This window comes from Ambystoma mexicanum, chromosome 4p (genome assembly GCF_040938575.1).
Source record: "Ambystoma mexicanum isolate Mex_15411 chromosome 4p, UKY_AmexF1_1, whole genome shotgun sequence".
In the NCBI taxonomy this organism is placed as follows: domain Eukaryota; kingdom Metazoa; phylum Chordata; class Amphibia; order Caudata; family Ambystomatidae; genus Ambystoma; species Ambystoma mexicanum.
In genome coordinates this window covers 503093034-503110255 of record NC_090927.1, presented here as the reverse complement: position 1 = coordinate 503110255, position 17222 = coordinate 503093034, and the positions used below count along the sequence as shown (strand labels likewise).

Sequence of the window (17222 nt, the reverse complement as noted above, 5' to 3'; positions counted from 1 at the left end):
TTTGTAAGCCTTGCGGATTTACCATGCATATTTGGTGATGGCCTAATGATTCTATATGGTCGTTATCTGCAATGAGTTTAAAACTTAAGATACTGTCATACTGTCATACTTGATTTTAAAACAATAATTCTTGCAAATCCAGAAGAAGCTTACCACGATTAATTGCAACTACAATATTACTACACCTTGCTTCAGACATTGGTCAAATCTTGTAAATAGTCTGGCTTTCTGTAAAATCTCCAACACCCAAGGCATTATTAAAATAAAATGTAAAATGTCAAAGGAAATTTCACAGGCTAATGTGGGCCCTGAATATTATCTAAGGAATCCTAAATTAACAGTCTTTAGTAAATGAATCAGTTGATCCAACCTGCGTGAATGGGACATTTTTAGTTTGTGTGAAATTATGGGTGAAGGCACCATTTTTAAATGTGTGTGAATTTATAGTAAGTAGATCATACAAAGCATTCACTAATCACAGGCAGTGTATGATGTGCCTCAGTAGGTGAAGCTTGCCTCGATCAAACCATTGCTTATTTCCTGTCCCTAACACAATGTTCATCAATCCTCTCACCTTCTACACCTCATAGGAAATGCTCTTGCCTTAACAACTTGATTTTAATAGTTGCATATGAAAATGTTAAATGAAATAAACAATGTGTGCAATTCAAGTTCACCATCAGAACGCAGTAGATTACCATATTGTGAAGGGTTCTGCAACTGTTTTCAATTTCTCATTTTCATGAATGCACAGTGCATTTGGAAGTGCATTTTACAGTTACACATTGTTGAAATCCTGAATTTTAAAGTATGAAATTTAGCTAAATGTTTCACTTTACTGTTTACACAATAAAGATACTTATATGTGTTCTATATACTTTTTGTACAGGCTCCATCTGTAGAAAACATTGTCGTCCATTCCGCAGAAGGATGCTGCTGTACGCCCATCTGTGATGAGAGAAGACATACAAGAAAAGAGAAATGTTGTAAAAAACAAAGCATGAAAAAAAGACAGAGTAGAGCAGAAGTGATGGCCTATGAAGATAAAGAGTGTAATGAAGTGAAGACAGAAACCTTGGTACGTAAGCCATTCACTTAGGAATCTTTTTTGGAAATGAAACAGAAGGCCAAACCAAGAGTATAGGTGAAAGTATAGTGCCCTGCATGCCATGTGGTATTTTGGGGCATTATTACTGGTTTTGTATTCATTGGTGTCATTGTCAATGTGATGCTTTGGACAGGAGGTTCTTTTAGGGAGCACAAGAGTGCCAGAACCAGCAAGATAATGTGTGGGGCAGGCACTGATACATTTAGGGTAGGGGTGGATGACAGTACTTGTAACATTTTATGTTATGCTCTTTCAAGTAAGCTGCCAATGGTGGGCCATGGACATTCTCTTACCTTGTGTCTGGTAGTAGACTCACGTACATAAGGGCGGTCGTCCCTGAAACCATCTTGGTTTTGAGAACACAAAACAACAAGGTGACCAGGGGGACAGTAACTCCAAGGCAAAACCCTGGACACCACTGAGATGGTGATAGCCTCAGACCTCAGACCTCCTAGCCACACACAACATCCACCAATATGCCAACGACCTACAGCTGTACTTCAAAATTGACTCCATCAAGGACATCCATAGGTTAAAAACGTGCCTCTCTCTGATCCAGTTGTGGATGTCCTGTGCATACTTTAAGCTTAACCCCTCCAAGACCGAATTCCTACGCCACACCTGCCAGGTCCCAGGTCGCACGCAGAGGTAGCACACACTCGTGCCTCCCACCAGGGGTCTTTTGGCTTCTGCGCTAGTGCTTACACAGATTGGCTGCAACCCCATGAGGAAACAGGATTAGGGTCCATGGATTTGATGGGTAGGTGGTTTTAGGGTAACTGGGTAGAGGGTAAGGAAGAGGTTATGGATGGGTATGGGGAAGTTGGGGAAGGTGTGCTCCTTGGCTCTTGCTTTGCACGTTGTGCTCCTGTCATGCGCTCATACATTCAGCATACACATGCACACGTGTCAGCCTAACCAGTGGCTCTGTAAACAATGCAGTATGATGCACAGAGATGCTTTGGTAATGCACCCCCTGACACACACATACCCCAATAACCCAGTTGCGTCACTGGGCAACCACTAACATCCCAGTTGCTTCACTTGCTACCTGATAGCCATCAACATACTAGCAGAATAGATATGCATGAAGAGATTAGAATGAATGCACTCAGCTTTGTTGCTCTGACTTTGCCCCCGTTCTGTTATATAAGATCTGCGTTGTCTCTGCAAGCAGATCTGTGAGCGCCGAGCCGGCATCTATGAGTCTGCAGAAAATAACACAATAAGACACTGCGGGATGTTCGTGTGCAATCGAGCGATTGCTCACTAAGCTGTGGTTAATGCAGTCAAAACCCGATGTATGGGTAATTAGTTACAATCGCGTACAAGTACAAAGTTCCCACGTTAGCATGACTGGTTTCCCCATGTAATCCAAGTTAGTGCCCCCATGCAGTTAGAAGGGTTCCCATGGAGTGACTAAACGGTTGTGCCGTGGTACTTAGCTTTTGCCCTGCGGGACCTGTATGTAGGATCAGGCAGGTTGCAACCCTGCAGCAGGAAATGAGTTGAGGGCTGTGGCAAGAGCTGGGGCTGAAGCACAGCGATCTGTAGGACCTGATGTCCAAGTCACACTGTGAATATTTCCCAGGTTTGTTTTTAGCCTCCACCAAGTCACAACCACTGTCAGTGGTTGTGACATGGTGGAGGCAAAAATCAAACCTAGCTGCACCCGGAACAACCCTTGTTTTTTAACTTTCCCACACTCTGTCTAATACCAAGTATCTTTTAGACGGATGTTGTGGGTTGTTATTTGTTTGTCTTCACTTAAAAAGCTCACCCAGATAGGTAGTGGCAGTTACATTTCCTCCCTGGCATTCCTTCTGTGGTTTGAGCCATTAGTTCTTAACCGAGTTACCCTAGGACCATTCAGCCATTCTACGGTATATTAAATCATTATGTATCCGAAGTAGAAGGCTGACTTTTTTGCCTTCGGTGTTAACCCTTTTAACACTCTTCCGCCCATATCCACCCATTAGGATACCAGTGGCCTGGGACAGACAGGGGTATAACAATTTTCAGATAGTTATTTTTCTTCAAAAATTATTTCTCTTTATCTTCTTTTCTTGTCCCTTTTAGATTTTTTTGGGACTAGGTAGGGACAGTGAGCTATTCAATCTATCCTCCTGTCTTTGACACTGACCCTGTAACTCCCAGGCCACTGCATTTCTGAGACCTTATGGTATAGGGAACCTTCACTGCATTTTTACAAAATCAAACACAGTTGTGTGTTGCCCTCCGTTTTGTGATAATACACCTACCTGTTAGGGCATCACCCTGTATACTGTTTTTTCAGTGCCCCCTGCTTTGTGACTATGTGGTGCAGTTGGACCCTGGTGTTGATTGCCGTCTCCTTTGCCTGCCCTTCCCGTTGCTGCCCTTCCTGTTGCTGCCCGGTGCTGGGGAGGTGGCCGATGGTGTGGACCTGGAGGCCCGGCCATGGGAGGCTGATGACCCTTCCCCCTCCTCCTCCTCCTGAGTTGGCTGCGACCCTGTTGAGTGAACAATGACATGCTGTCAGTCAACATGCATACTGGTTCGTTGGCTTGTTAGACACACATGGTACATCTGAAGGACATCCCACACATGTGGATTGTAGCGCATGGTTGTTTGCAGGCCATTGCCTATGACCACAACATGGTGGGTGTAGTGGCTGCTGAGGGTGTACACCCCATTGACTGGGGACCTTTTCCTCTTGTGCTGCCAAGGTGGCCATTCTATGAGCTGGTCTGTAGGGGTCCATTATGTCATTTGGCCGTTCTCAGCACACATGAGTGCTGCACAGGGTTGGCCATAGCTATGATGCCACCCAGGGCGATGTAACCGTGTTTTTTGCCGGGTGGAATTACCGGTCCGTCAATGGTGTGTGCACTCTCCCAACAGGTTGTAATGAGGCAGTAATTCCACTAGACACCACAGCGGTAACGGTAATTACGCTCAGCAGAATTACCACTGTATTACCGCCAAACTCATAATTACCTTTGCCTACTCGATATCAAGGCTCTGCACATTCAGCATCTTCACACACTGCCAGCCCTGAATTTACTATGATTGGTGGGTCTCATGGCATCCTGCATTCATCTGATGCCTGAGGCCCAAATGAGAATGAGGTCACTTCAGTGGGCCCCCCAATCTCAGTGGTCACAGTTCTCAGGTAGCAGGACAGACCTACTTCTGGTCCTGACAAGGGTCATGCATGACCTCCTGTGGTAGGCCCGCAAAGAGAACTTGATGGTGGGAGAACCTTTCAGTCAATCATGGCTGGGAGTGACTGTGGTTACAGGCACTTTCCTGAAGGGCTTGGGCCCACACCTGAAAAAGCTGATGGTGAGCGCGTTGTGGTTCCCTACAGAGGGCTATCAGAATGTTGCTGATGGCCTTTTGCCCACGTTATAGGGGGAAGACCATCATGATGGACAAATGTTGGCCATGCACTAAATCACCAAGAGAGGACTTGTAGGGTCACTCACCCTGTGCAGGGTGGCATACAGCTACTTTTTGTTACAAATCGTGATCTCCTTTTTCGCACTTCACCTTGCAGGAATGGAGAACATGACTGCGGACACCATGAGTATGCATGGCCCTGTCTCCCATGATTGGAAGTTGTGTCAGGAAGTTCATCTGAAGATATTCGCCCTGTAGAGAACCTCACAAGTGGATCTGTTTGTTTCTAGTTCCAACAGGAAGTGCAAGCTGGGGGATGCATTTGTGGTGGACTGGAACTTTCCACCTCCATTTGCATTCCTGTCGATCCCCTTCATCCTGCAAATCCTCAGGATTTTGAGGAGATGTGGGGCAACCAAGATCCTGATTGCTGTGGTTTGGGCCAGGAGGATGTGGTTCCCATACACCTCTAGACATGCCCACCTGCTCCTCATCGTCTTCCTCAGAGAGTTAACCTACTTTCCCAGGAAGGATGCCTGGTTCTCCACACAGCATCAACACCCTCAACCATCATGCCTGGTTACTGAGAGGTTGAGATACAGAGTCTCGGATCTCCCTGAAGATGTTATGGAGGTGTTTCTCTCAGCCAGAAGACTGCCAACAAAGGCTCTGTGCAACTGCTGATGGAAGAAACATTGCAGCTGGTGCTGAACTAAGGAAATTGATCCTTCTTTGTGCGATACTGTCAGAAGGCGTATTCACCCCTGGTCAGTATGGGATAGATGGAAGCGCTACGCCCCAACCAACAGACGTGTTCCAGATCCCTCTAGTCTTGCCAACCGCAAGATCGTCGTGATGTTGGGAACATCACGGCACGTACCGGGAGGAGGTGCCTCTCTCCATTCACAACAAATAATGCTTTGAACGTGTTAGCTGTGCGTCACAACTTTCCTCCACTGCACCGGCACTCGTTTTCCATTTCTCTCTATTCCCAATTCTCCGATCCACTCTGCATTCTATCCTTTTGCTCTTCATCCAAGCTAACTGTTCTTTGCCATCCTCCCGTCTTGGCGTCATACTGCAGCAAATTCAGTCTTCTGATCATGGGAGTGAAACCTTGCTGCTGCTGCTGTTTCCCTTGTACCCAGCCTTTCCGGTAGTCTGGGCACTCTGTGCAGTCAGATATCCCTAGCTGTTAGAGAGGACAGGCCCTATCTATATGAGACAAGGACATCTCACAAACCACAGGTGCGGTAGTGCGTTGAAAAATACATGCAAGGTACTGTCTTTCCTTTTGAACTTTGCCCATCAGTGGTTGCTGGTCACTACAGTCTAGGGATATTTAGCTGAAGCTCTCCAGCTTCGAGCGCATGCCAGAGCAAAGCTTACACTTTACGCTGTCTATTGCTATCCAATTTCTAAAAGGACTAACAAATACTCCCCCCACCTTCCGACCCCTTTGTGGTGCTGGACTGGGACCTAAATGTAGTATTGGCTTTCCTAATGGGAGCCCCTTTAAGCCGCTACATTCAGGCACCTCACATGGAAAACTGTATTTTTAGTAACAATCACTACCAAGTCCTTATTAAAGGTCCTACCTGACGTACGCCGCTTCAAAACTTAAAGGACCAGAAAACAAGCCTCTGTCTATGCCTCTAGACAATGGAACCTCCTCCTCGTCAGCATCAGACTCGCCCCCACGCTCCTACAATTCAGAAAAGAACTCAAGACCCACCTCTTCAAGGAGTCTCTCCTCCACAACACTTCGGCCATCACACGCCCCTCTCCTCCCTGCTACTTCGTACAGCTATACCCCTCCTCTGTCCCCCTCTGTATCCTACCGCCCGCTGTACATATGTTCAGTTGTTACTGTTGAAAAGTGCTCTGTTAGCCATCTCTAATATGGTACACCCCTGTAAAGCACTCGGTTATGTATCGGTATTGGTGTTTGGTGTATACCTCTGTAAAGCGTTCCATTGCTTCTCAAAGCTAGGTTCATGCTCAATAAATATCATAATAATAATAATAACAATAACAATAATAATATCATAATAAATGGCATAAAAAATGAAAGTTTTGCTGTAATGAAAATCTAAAGTTCTGAACATTTTCCAGTGAGTTCAGATTTAAATGGTTTTTTTTTTGCATTTCTGACATGCAACTATTGCCAAAGGTGGTTAGTACTAAATGGATTTCCCGGTGTATATGCTATCAAGATCAACATTTCTCTTCCCTGTGAGTTTGTTTTGGAGCAAGTTAATTTGTGTTTCTCTCCATTTTGGGCCTGAACAGTGTCCTCGGACATTGGGCCTTAAGCCTGCTTAGTGCTATCCATATAGCAAGTTGTCTACCTGTGGACCTAACAATGCAACTGCGGCTCAGGGAAATGGTTGGATAATGGTGTTTAATATGCATATTATTCCCAGGGGAGCTCAGCAACCACCTAAAGGGATCCCTGTGTCTCCAACACCCCAGAAATACTAAAAGGGTTGCTGGCAGCTCCAAATGACTGCTCGGGCATCAGCCTCATGGTTGCATCCTCTGCAGGGAACCTATATACGGAAAGCCATCCTAACCTAGAAGTGTCTTCAGGGTCACCCACATATCCCTACTATATAACTGGCTATTTGGAGCTAGGAGACCTTTCATTGCTGATGATATGGCGCACTGGTGCTTACGTTGTTGGTTTGTAGCCTGAAAGATTCCCGACCCACTGCTAGGTGCTCTGAGGTGGACCTACTGTGCCATAAAGCACATTTCAAGCTAGAAGCGTTTCGGAGCCTTATAGTAACAGACATATAAAACATGCAGCCCCTTATGCAGGAACCCTAAGCTGTGCATCAATTCCACTTGCAGACAATATTTTATCTGAATATTCCCCATCTTTCTGAGTGACAGGCATGAAACATATCCTAGCATGTGTCCGCAGATCCATAGAAGCCTATGCTACCGTTAAATCTCTAACCACAATCACCTTTTACAAAGTCAAGTCCAGACTTAGTCACATCTGGCCTCCTAACTATGAAAGGTACTCCTGTGTTCAAGAGTCACTATGATGTAAATGGGCGTCTGGAGCACATCTTGAGCCTATCATGCAACCAAACGACATAAGCCTTTTGACAATTTGGCAGGACAACACCTGGATATTGACAGCGTGATAATTACTATTACTGTATGCAGTGATTTCAGACATTCAATTTATTTATTTTTATTTATAGAGTATTTATAAGGCGCACTGTACAGCAAAAAAAATGTAGGCGCCACAGGGAGGAGGGACAGGGGATGTGAAACAACAGTAACGGTCCCATTAGGCCTTGTAACATTCGGATCGTGCAAGTGAAGAAAACAAAGTGCAGGGGGTGGGGAGAGGAAAGGTTCAGGGGGGTCATAGGGGCATAATGCAAGGGCATAAGATGCAGGAAGTATGGGGGTGGAAATGGCCTGGCCCAGGGGCCAGGCAAGTACTCAGGGGGCAAGGGGGATGAGTGCAAGGGGGATGGATGTGGAGGGCCACCATCTAAGTGCGATGGAGTGGGAGGTGGACCACACTCAGGGTGGTCAGGGACTGGACCCAGGAGGGAAGTGCTGGTAGGGTGGTGCTGGTTGAAGACTGGTCAGGGAGGGTCTGGAGCTCTATATAGGACTCATGAGTGAACCAGGCGCCCACGCGAAATGGCAGGAGGGGCAATTAGTACGGGAGGGGGAGATGTGGAGAAGTGAAGGGTCTTAAAGCTTTCAGAATTTACGGAGGTCTGGATCAAGTCTGAGAGGGGCAGGGAGGCGATTCCAGAGGGAGACACCTGCCAAAGAGAGAGTTCTACCCCCACACTATGCTTAGAGAAACCTCTGATCTGCAGAGATGTGGAACTAGAGGACCAAAGGGCTATAGCAGGTAGGTATTTAGGGAGAAAGAGTTGGATGGAGCTTGGTCCCAGGCCCCAGACATCCTTTAGAATGATGACCAGGTTCTTTACTTTGATCCTTGCAGCCACCAGGAGCCAATTGAGAGATTGAAGGGCTGGAAAGATGCAGTCCCTCGGCTTGAGGCCAAGGATAAGCATTGTAGTCCTGTTCTGGATTAGTTGAAGGGGCAAAGAGTGAAGAGGTAGATTGAGGAAGAGGCTGTTGCAGTAGTCCAGCCTAGAGAGAACCAGAGCTCTGGAGACACTGAGTTTCTGGGGGAAGGAAAGGAAGAGGAGGAGGTTAAGCTGAAAGTGGGCCTTCCTGGCATGGTCCGTGATGTGAGGGGAGAAGGAGAGTGAGAGGAGCCAAAGATAATACCAAGGTTTTTGCCTTGCTAGATGGTGAGGGGACTGTAAGAAAGGCATGGTATCAAACAGTGAAGACAGACACAATTGATCACAGTTCAAGGGTGTAACTTCAGTGGGTTGAATGAACGCCTATCTAACCCTAAATCTAAGGATGGGAGCAAGCTACAACCATCAACGTAAAAATAACACAGTCCTAGTGGAGTCTTGTCAAAATAAAAAGGGCCTATACTAATAAACCTATTGCCAATCCTTACTTCTAAATACAAATAGTGTGGGAAAATGATGTATGCAAAAGAAAAATAGTTCAAAAAACAATGTCAGAACAGCTGGATGATTAGCTTCCCTTCCATGAATTTTCAGCACGGGGCAAGGTGGAACATTGAAGCTTAGGACAAACTCTAGCTTCTCCAGCATGAGGATGCAGTTCAGGATACAAAAATCCAGGCCTTCTGCGCCAAAGTCTATGGGCCTCATTACACGGAAGGCGGTGAGCCATGGCCCTATTAGCGCCATGGCTCATGCCGGTAAAATACCAGCACCGCCTTGGCGGAAAGGGGATTTACCGCCCCATTCCAAGGTTGGTGGGGCGGTAAATCCCCCTTCCGCCATTGCCCTTCCCCATTCCCATTTCTGCCCCATAGGGCTCTATGGGAATGGGGAAGGCGCTAATTACGGCACCGCAATTTTGCGGTGCCGTAATTAGCTCCGAGGTCCCTTAGCGGGTTGGTTTTTAATGCCTGCAAAAAGCAGGCGTTAAAGCACCAACCCGCTAAGGCACCTCGTAGTAAGGCGATAATGGTTAACGGTCACCGTTACCATTAACGGTGGCCGTTAACCATTACCGCCTTCCGTGTAATGAGGCCCTATATCCCTTAAAAAGTTTCTTATTCTCAGAATACCTGGCGTAGCAGCCAAAATATCACAGTTCTCTCCTCTTCAAGATTTCCTCCTTCACAAAGTCTTTGGGTGTACTGTTCACCCTGAGTCTCCCTGAGTCGAACTCGGACCCCCTTTTATACACTTTCGCCGTTGGTCTCCTTCAGTCGGGCTCGAGCCACACACTATAACCTTTACTGTTATTCTCATGGAATCAAAGACTTTCGAATGTGCAAAGGATTTTACCATAGACCCAGCAGCTTGTTTGTCTCCTCCCCCTCTCCCTCACCTGTTTTTTCCTCCCTCTCCCCCACAAGCCCTATCTGAAATGTCATCAGGCCTAGTACGATAGTTGCTTGTTTTGTTCTTCCTTCTTCCTGTTCTCCCTCCACCCCCCAGCTATTATTAAATTCCGGCACTACCAGAATTGTCGTCAGGCCTAGTAAGGTAGCCGCTTCCCATCCCCCTCCCCTCCTTATCATTGTCAAGAGCTCTTGCACTTTCTGAAATGTCACCAGGCCGGGTATGATAGTTAGTTTCAAGGACTTGTAAGAATGTCACTGTATTCTCCCTTGTTCCCTCCCTGCCTTGAAGCACTTTGAAACACATTGTGTATAGGTGCTATATAAATAAACAATCAATGAAGCAATGCCCACTTTGATGTTCTTGCTTCACAATTTCCTCTACTTTACTTTCCTTTGATTCCAGCCACTTCTCTGTGGCTTAAACCCCCACTAGAGACTTTTGATTGAGCACCTTTGCGGTGTCGGACCACTCCATTGTCTGGGGCTTTACTGAAACAATTCACATCAAAGTTAAAACAGTCCTCAGCAATTAAGCTTTACTCATGTCTTTCATTACACGCGGCAAAGTTAATCTCTCTGTATACAATGTTGCTGCTTGCAACCTTCGCTTCAACACAGTCCGGTCTGGCATCGGTTCCCCAACTCACCGGCTGTGTTGATTTCTTTGATCGAGGAGCCAAAGACGATAACACAGGGACTTCTGCTCCTCCCCGACTTCTTCAGTCTTATTTCCTTGCTTCATGCAAATGGCTTTGAAGTCCTCTGGAGAATAACATTTTCTCTCCGAAAGAGTCAAGAGCCTTTCCCTCCTCACTTTCCCTTCAGTCTCCTGCATTTCTCCTGTGACTCAGCTGCTGCCTGGAAAATACTGCTCCTCTGTGTGCTTTACCTCGCTCACAGTGTGCTCTCGTGTTCCACCTTTTATCCATGTGGGGAAGCTTAATGGAAGTCAGGTGTGAGTTGTCTAAAGTAATTGCCTGACTTTGCCTGACCATAGCAGTGGGACATGGTTTATAGTCATAAAATTGAAAACCAAAATGTCGAAAGCCAAAAAATCGAAAAAATAATGTTGAAAAAAGTCACATTTCTTTTTTGTTATGTTTTTTATCCGAAATGGGGGGTTCCCCCTAAACCCCCCCTTTTTTATTTTTCTTTTACCTTTTTTTTACATGCGGGACCCAAAAAATAAATATAAATAAAAAAATAAATCATTCGACTTTTTTTTCGACATTATTTTTTCGATTTTTGTGTAATTCGACATTTTTTTTCTCAATGTTATGACTGCACACCGTGGGACATATCTGGTGCATTGCTAGGGGATGAGTCTGTTTTCTCCCAGAGCGGGCTCTGTGTATGAAAGTGTTTGTGTAAGGTAGGAGGGGGGGGTAAAGTTCCCAGGTATCCTACCTGGTAGGATGGGGTGAAGGTGTTACGGGGGGTATACTGCATCTTGCAATAAGGAGTCCCACTCCCCGAAGACCCCTCACCCAGGTGATCCTTCCACACTGGTCTATCCCCACGGTCTGGATCCAAAGGCGATGGCCGTGCCCTGGCCACCTCAGAGAGATATCCCCATAGACTAGCGGGTGAGACACCCTCTGGTTTCTGAAAGCACCCAAGGGGGGCAGCTAGAGAGTGGGAAGGAAGCAGGGAGCATGGGTCCCTGCTCCGATGAGAAGGACCTCAGTCTTACTGGCAAGAAGACAGAGATCATTAGCTGTGCACCAGGCCTAAATGGCATTCAGACAGACAGGAATAAGAGAGGAGGAGGAGGAGGTAGAGGGCGGAAGCTTGAAGGGGAACTGAGTGCCATCAGCATAACACTGGAAATGAGGAGAGGAGGAAATCAAGTGGGCCAGGGGGACAAGGTAAATTTTGAAGAGCCGCAGCGATAGAATATAGCCCTGATGGACACTGCAGGTAGAGAGTGAGGTGGAGGAGAGGAAGAGGCCAAGTTGCACCTGGAAAGGTCGATTAGAAAGGAAGGAGGTAAACCATTCCAGTGCAAGGTCCGAGATACCAAGGGTGTGGTGGAGCCATTTTAACCGGGTGGCATGATTGACCGCATCAAAGGGAGAAGAGAGATCAAGGGGGATGAGAACAGAAGGAGAGTTGGAATCCTTTGAAAACAGGTCTTCCAGGGTGTTCAGGAGAGCAATTTCCATGCCTCTGGATGCTATGAAGCCAGCCAAGTGGTCATGGAGAGAGCCAACAGATTCAGTGTGATGGATCAGTTGGGAGAAAACCAACTTTTGCAAGACTTTGCCCAGGAAGAGGGTAGTGGAGATAGGACAGTAGTTAGCCGGGCAGTAGGGGTCAGCATGCTGCTTTTTTAGCAGAGGGTGCACAAGGGAGGGCTTGAGGGAAAGTGGGAAAGAGCCAGTGGCAAAGGAATGGTTACAGAAATCGGACAAGGCGGGAGCGAGAGCAGAGATGTCCTTGATAGTTCTGGAGGAGCAGAGGAATACCTGTTTGGAGGAGACTTTCATAGAGCGGACAACTTTAGAGACCTTTTCCTGTGTTGTGGGCGAGGAGGAGGAGGGTATAGGGGAGGGAAACAGGGGCACCAAGGGAAGCCGAGGGAGGACTGAGAGTAGGTGGGGGAGTAAGAGAGGGTAGAGGAGAGTGAGTACATGATGTCCTGGGTTTTGGTAGTGAAATGGGAGGCCAGTGCAGTATAGTGGGCATGGGATTTGAGAAGAGGTGGAGACTGCAATAGGATTGGTGAATTACTTACACATTTTTGAGTTCAGCCATATTGTTGGTGGCCCCAGAGATGCGGGCTTGGATATGGGCCGTCTTCTTGGAGTGGATGGAGAGATGGTATTGACTTTGTAGCAGGCCACAGGCCAGTTTGTGAGAGGATGTGTTTGAAGCTTGCCACTTTCGTTCAGCAACTCTGAACTTGTGTTTTAGAGAGGCTAGGTCGGTTTCATAACAGCTGTTGTATTTGGAGGTAGGCTTCATACAGATCCTCATGATGGGGGCGAGGGTGTCAAGGGTGTTGGAAATGGAGAGGTGAAGGTTATAAAGGGCTGTGTCAGTTGGAGAGTCAATGGCGGTGGTGGGAGGTGGGTTGAAAGTGGTGGCGAAAGCAGCAACTGACACTTGCTTCATTGGTCGAATGACGGAGAACGAGACTGACAGTGCGTGCAGAGGCTTGGCCAGGGAGCCCAGGTGCTCCAGATGAGAGGAGAAGAGGGGAAGGCCAGACCTGGAGAGAAGTGTGGTGTGAGGGTTGGAGATAGGGATGTCAGTTGAGATGAATGCATCCAAGGTGTGTCCAGCTAAGTGGGTCGGACCAGAGGGAAGAATGGTGAGAGAAAGAGAATCAGAGGTCGGCCAAGAGTACAGTGGCAGCTTCATGGGAATCAAGATCACCAAGGAAGAGAAGTGTGGAGGTAGAGGTCGTGAGAGAGGAGGTGAGGTCATTCCATTCAGGGAGGAAAAGGGAGAGTGGGCCTGGGGGCTTTTAGATGGTGGCAAGAGTATGCGAGAAGGTAGGCTAGATGCCAAGCCTGCAGATGAGGGGTTCAAAGGAGGAATATGATTGAATGGGTATGCTGGTAGCAGGGACCCACACAGGGAAGACCAAGGCCACTCCACCACCAGTCAAGTTGGGCATGGGTTTGGAGAACATCTTGTAGCCCTCAGGTAGAAGAGTGTCAAGAGCAGTGACAGAGCTGTTATTGAATCACGTCTCAGTGAGGGCGAGAACATCAAGGTCAAAGTCTTAAAGAAGGCGACAGGAAAAGTATTTACTGGCAGAGCGAGCATTGAGAGCAGCTAAATGAAACTAATTTCCCCTGTGAAGGTTTTCCTAGGAGGGATTCAGGGATGTGGTCCACTCATCCGTGGTGGAGAAAGGGCCAGGGGGTTGGCAGAGGGAGGAATGGCAGGAGAAGGGAAGAAATTAATGAGAGACAGAATACCGCTATCAAGAAGGAGGAGGTTGGGTCGAGAGACCTGGGTCATGACAGTGCCATTTTAAAAGACATTAATGATACACCAGGGTGGGAAGTGTACCAAGAAAACGTCCAATCTGGTTCCACCATTAATGGGCGAGGAAGATAAAGGAAAGAGGATAAAGACGACATGAGGTGTCCATACCTCTGGAGAAGGGGAAACAAAGAGGATGTCAGTAATAGTCTGCATTGAGGAAGCATTGCCGTTGGTGTCAGCAATTGGCAGGCCTGGGTTGGAGACCAGGAGTGCTATTTTAAACTTTTTCTTTCTAGACATTAAGAGAGAGGTAGGATGGGTGATAGAGTAGCAATTAGGATAGATAGGAGAGATGGAGAGCACTGTGGTAGCAAGGGGGGAAGGGAGAATGGACAGAAGAATGGACAACGCATGAGGAAGTCACCAGACGGCCTAGCAGCAGATCAGGGAGGACAATTCAGATGAGGAGTAAGTCAAGCATCAGGGGGGTAAGCAGTCCAAGTAACAGTAGAAAGGCCTCACAATTTTAAAAAAAGCAGCAGTGTCTTCAGAAAGTATTTGGATGTGACTTTCAAAATAAAGGTAAAAAGACCTACCTTTGAACACAGCCAGTAGAATTGAAAACACCTAGATTTGATTTTCAAAATAAAGGTTAAAGTCCTAACATTTGAACACAGCCATTTGGAAAAATTCTAACATTTGAACACAGCCAGTAGAGTTCAAAACACCTACCACAATATGGTTATGCCTGTGCCGCCAAGCATAGATTAACAGTAATTTCTGGCTGTGATAAACTACTGAAACTTCATCCCATATTAGTGCAGGAGCGTTTTTGGAAATAATGGTACCGAAAGAAGAAGTAACAGACATCTGGCAAATAGCACCTCACCATAGAAAATGATATGCGTGGTATGCTATCCATCTAAAATGGCAATTTCCAAGGAATCTGTGGAATCCACTGGAAGGAAAGGAAGTGATGGACACTTGAGGAAACCCAATGTCATGGTCTAGGAGCTCACTATCCTAACACAGAGGGTTTCCAAGGAGGCACCCAGGCCAGTGGGTCACCTGATGGCCAAACCCACACCTACCAAACATGCCCAGCTTTGGGAGAGCGTACATGACAAAGTTGCAGCTGTGTCTGTTTACCCCTGTATCACCAAAGACATTAAAAAGGGGAGGGATGACCTGAAGAGTGGGGTATGCAGCATCATATCAATTCACAGACAGAAATGCAAGGCCATTGAAGGGGGCTGAGTGCCAGACCCAAGCATGCACACTTGGGAGGCAAAGGCTGCCACCACGATGGCTATCCTGTGAACCAGTGACAGAGAGAATGAGGAAGGACTAGATGTTGGAGTTGGCGTTTGTAAGGAAGATATGGTATCAACAGTAAGACAGACACAAGTGACTACAGTTCAAACGTGTTTATTGAACTTCAACAAGGGTGTGATAAATGCCTATCCAATCCTAAATCTACAGATGGGAGCAAGCTATGACCATCAAATAATAATAATGCAGTCCTAGTGGTGTTTTGTCAAAATAAAAATGCCTATACTAAAAAACCTATTGCAAATCTTTACCTCAAAATACAAAAAGCTTGGGGGGGTAATGTTACAAAAAGAAAGATGTGTTCAAAATGATAGGTCAGGATGGTCATTCCGTTGGCCTCCCTTCACCACGTTTTTAGCACTGGACAAGGCAGTTCAATCGAGCGTAGCACAGTGTCTGGCTTCTTTAGCACGAAGATGTAGTTCAATCATTAACATAGGGACCGTCTGTATGCAAGTCTCTTTACACCTCAAAATCTCTTCATTCAGAGGGTCTGATGCAACCAAACAAAAATGATAAGTTCCTTTCCTCTTTGGAGTTCTACAAGTATTCACTTTACGTGATTCACTATTCATACGGATCACCCTCAGTCGGGCTCAGAACTCAAGGGCCTTTCCCTCCTCACTTTCCCTTCAGTCTCCTGCATTTCTCCTGTGACTCAGCTGCTGCCTGGAAAATACTGCTCCTCTGTGTGCTTTGCCTCGCTCACAGTGTGCTCTCGTGTTCCACCTTTTATCCATGTGGGGAAGCTTAATGGAAGTCAGGTGTGAGTTGTCTAAAGTAATTGCCTGACTTTGCCTGACCATAGCAGTGGGACATGGTTTATAGTCATAAAATTGAAAACCAAAATGTCGAAAGTCAAAAAATCGAAAAAATAATGTTGAAAAAAGTCACATTTCTTTTTTGTTATGTTTTTTATCCGAAATGGGGGGGTTCCCCCTAAGCCCCCCCTTTTTTTATTTTTCTTTTACCTTTTTTTTTACATGCGGGACCCAAAAAATAAATATAAATAAAAAAATAAATCATTCGACTTTTTTTTCGACATTATTTTTTCGATTTTTGTGTAATTCGACATTTTTTTTCTCAATGTTATGACTGCGCACCGTGGGACATATCTGGTGCATTGCTCGGGGATGAGTCTGTTTTCTCCCAGAGCGGGCTCTGTGTATGAAAGTGTTTGTGTAAGGTAGGAGGGGGGGGTAAAGTTCCCAGGTATCCTACCTGGTAGGATGGGGTGAAGGTGTTACGGGGGGTATACTGCATCTTGCAATAAGGAGTCCCACTCCCCGAAGACCCCTCACCCAGGTGATCCTTCCACACTGGTCTATCCCCACGGTCTGGATCCAAAGGCGATGGCCGTGCCCTGGCCACCTCAGAGAGATATCCCCATGGACTAGCGGGTGAGACACCCTCCGGTTTCTGAAAGCACCCAAGGGGGGCAGCTAGAGAGTGGAAGGAAGCAGGGAGCATGGGTCCCTGCTCCGATGAGAAGGACCTCAGTCTTACTGGCAAGAAGACAGAGATCATTAGCTGTGCACCATGCCTAAATGGCATTCAGACAGACAGGAATAAGAGAGGAGGAGGAGGAGGTAGAGGGCGGAAGCTTGAAGGGGAACTGAGTGCCATCAGCATAACACTGGAAATGAGGAGAGGAGGAAATCAAGTGGGCCAGGGGGACAAGGTAAATTTTGAAGAGCCGCAGCGATAGAATATAGCCCTGATGGACACTGCAGGTAGAGAGTGAGGTGGAGGAGAGGAAGAGGCCAAGTTGCACCTGGAAAGGTCGATTAGAAAGGAAGGAGGTAAACCATTCCAGTGCAAGGTCCGAGATACCAAGGGTGTGGTGGAGCCATTTTAACCGGGTGGCATGATTGACCGCATCAAAGGGAGAAGAGAGATCAAGGGGGATGAGAACAGAAGGAGAGTTGGAATCCTTTGAAAACAGGTCTTCCAGGGTGTTCAGGAGAGCAATTTCCATGCCTCTGGATGCTATGAAGCCAGCCA

The 17222-nt window shown here is 46.7% G+C and overlaps 1 protein-coding gene across 1 annotated transcript in view; it reads left to right on the top strand.

Annotated features, from left to right (window-relative positions):
* Positions 1–637: 637 nt before the first annotated feature.
* Positions 638–17222, top strand: part of LOC138452841 (uncharacterized) — a 317626-nt gene continuing 301041 nt past the window's right edge. Inside the window, exons 1-2 of the mRNA XM_069605185.1 lie at positions 638–808; positions 890–1078. Coding sequence (XP_069461286.1) covers positions 638–808; positions 890–1078 — 360 coding nt within the window. The remainder of the gene's footprint in view (positions 809–889; positions 1079–17222) is intronic.